The 2,796-nt window shown below is 60.2% G+C and overlaps 1 protein-coding gene across 1 annotated transcript in view; it reads left to right on the top strand.

Moving 5' to 3' along the window:
• Positions 1–1,902: 1,902 nt before the first annotated feature.
• Positions 1,903–2,796, top strand: part of ZNF638 (zinc finger protein 638) — a 29,738-nt gene continuing 28,844 nt past the window's right edge. The window contains 1 exon segment of the mRNA XM_031557692.1: positions 1,903–1,984. Within this exon segment, the coding sequence (XP_031413552.1) occupies positions 1,903–1,984 (82 nt within the window).

Here is a 2,796-nt window from a genome sequence, read left to right as displayed (position 1 = left end):
ATAGGGTCGCCCTTCTGATGTCCCCACGTCCCATAACCTATGGGGACACGAAGCTACGTGTCCTCACGTCCCCGTTCCCCACTGGGACGCTGGAATGTCCCCCATATCCCATTCCCTGTGGGGACGCCGTTCTGTGTGTCCCCGTATCCTATGTCCCTTATCCCATAACCTATGGGGGCACCAGGCTGTACCCTACCCTGCATTCCCAACTGGGTCGCTGGAATGTCCCTCACCCCCCATTCCCCACAGGGACACCGTTCTGTATGTCCCCATATCCCAAAACCTATGGGGACACCATGCTGTACCCCATGCTCCCTTCCCATAGGGACAGCAAGCTGCACCTCCCATTCCCCATGGGGACACTGGGGTAGACCCCACCCCCCATTCCCCATAGGGACGCCGTTCTGTATGTCCCCCTATCCCATAACCTATGGGGACACGAAGCTACGTGTCCTCACGTCCCATTTCCCATGGGGACACCAGGCTGTACTCCCGCATGTCCCATAACCTATGGGGACAGCGGGCTGTACCCACGTCCCATTCTCCATAGGGACACTGGAATGTCCCCAACCCCTCATTCCCCATATGGACGCCGTTCTGTATGTCCCCACGTCCCATAACCTATGGGAACACAAAGCTGCGTGTCCTCACGTCCCATTCCCCACTGGGACACTGGAATGTCTCCCACCCCCATTCCCCATGGGATGCCGTCCGTATGTCCCCATATCCCATAACCTATGGGGGCACCATGCTGTCCTCCACCCCCCATTCCCCATAGGACACCGTTCTGTATCTCCCCACATCCCACGACCTATGGGATCACCACGCTCTCCCCCCCGCCCCCCATTCCCCACGGTGACCCCATTCCGCAGGTCCCCCTGCCCGGCCCCGCTGCCCCTCTTTGGGGTGACGGCAGCCATGGGGAACGCAGCAGTGCAGGGGATCAGAGCCCGTCTGCGACCTCGGGGCAGGGCTGTGGGATCTGCTTGCACCTGCTGACAGGCGATAATCCCGATGTCCTGCAGGGTGTTGGCACGCGTGGAGGGACAGCGGCGCCACGGGGGTGGCACTAAGGGACAGCATTTGGCACTGGAGCTGAGCCAGTGCTCCTCCCAGTGCTCCTCCCAGTGCTCCTCCCAGTGCTCCTCCCAGTGCTCCTCCCAGTGCTCCCAGTTGGGGTCCTGGGGTTCAGCTCACTGGGCTGATCTCAGTTGCCAGCGGGAGCTGCTGCCATCATGGGTACCCACCCTATAGAGCTCCCATCCCGCCGAGCTCCCTTCCCTGGCTGCTGATTTCGGCTTCTTGCCTTTCTGTCAGCTCCTCTGGCAGCTTTTTAGGTGGCTTTGTGTTGTGGGGGGACCTGGGGTGGGGTCTGGGTGGGGTGGGAGCTGAGGTGGGGTCTGCAGGGTCCCCTGAAGCTCCGCTCTGCTGCTGCTGGGGATCTGGGAGCTGTCAGCACTCCGAGGTTCAATGTAAAGTCCAATGTAAGGTCCTGCAGCTGGAGAGGAATTGTGCTTCGGGATGGAATTTATTTCCTCATCATCCGCATCCCTTTACAGTTGGAACGATCAAACCCACTTCTGCTGGTTCCCATAAGCCAGCAGCGTGCCCTGGTGGCCAAAAAGGTGACACAAATGGTGTCCTGGGTGACCAACAGTTGACCAACAAGTGACCACAGGGTGACCGTGAGCCAGGAGGTGCCCTGGTGGCCAAGGAGGTGTCCTGGCTGACCAGCAGTTGACCAGCAGTTGACCAGCAGTTGACCAGAAGGTGACCGGGAGCCAGCAGGGTGCCCTGGTGGCCAAGAAGGTGACGCAAATGATGTCCTGGCTGACCAACAGCTGACCAACGGGTGACCCGTTGTTGATCAACAGTTGACCAACGGTTGGCCATATGTTGACCATGAGCCAGCAGGGTGCCTTGGTAGCCAAGAAGGCCAGTGTTGACCACAAGGTGACCATGAGCCAGAAGGGTGGCCAAGGAGGTGACACAAGTGGTGTCCTGGCTGGCCATCAATTGACCAATGAGTGACCAGTTGTTGACCAACAGTTGACCAACGATTGTTGTTGACCAACAGTTGACCAACGATTGACCACAGGGTGACCACGAACCAGCAGGGTGCCCTGGTGTCCAAGAAGGCCAGTACTGACCGATGGGTGACCAGGAGCCAGCAGGGGGCCTGGTGGCCGTGGAAGTGACACAAATGGTGTCCTGGATGACCAACAGTTGACCAACAGGTGACCACAGGGTGACCATGAGCCAGCAGGGTGCCCTGGTGGCCACGAAGGTGACACAAATGGTGCCCCAGCTGACCATCAATTGGGTGACCAGCTGTTGACCAGCACTTGACTGACAGTTGACCACAGGGTGACCGTGGGCCAGCAGGGTGCCCTGGTGGCCACGAAGGTGACACAAATGGTGTCCCGGCTGACCATCAGTTGACCAATGGGTGACCAGATGTTGACCGACAGTTGACCAACGGTTGACCACAGGTGACCATAAGCCAGCAGGGTGTCCTAGTGGCCGTGGAAGCGACACAAACGATGTCCTGGATGACCAGCAGTTGACCAACAGGTGACCACAGGGTGACCAGAGCCAGCAGGGTGCCCTGGTGGCCGACAAAGTGACAGCTCACTCCTCCAGCCCACATGGGGGCGCTCTCTCATAGCGGCGCTCCCGGCATGCCCCGTTGCACAGCGTTCAGCGCTCAGCGCACGCGCCCTCAGAGCCCGGACGAGCGGCCGCGCACGCGCACCGCAGACCCTCCGCGTCCTCCCCGCGCTCGGCGCGCAGGCG

Source organism: Meleagris gallopavo, unplaced genomic scaffold, assembly GCF_000146605.3.
Source record: "Meleagris gallopavo isolate NT-WF06-2002-E0010 breed Aviagen turkey brand Nicholas breeding stock unplaced genomic scaffold, Turkey_5.1 ChrUn_random_7180001948501, whole genome shotgun sequence".
NCBI classification, from domain to species: Eukaryota; Metazoa; Chordata; class Aves; order Galliformes; family Phasianidae; genus Meleagris; species Meleagris gallopavo.
The sequence above is the reverse complement of the archived record's forward strand: the minus strand, read 5'-3'. Positions and strand labels throughout refer to the sequence as shown.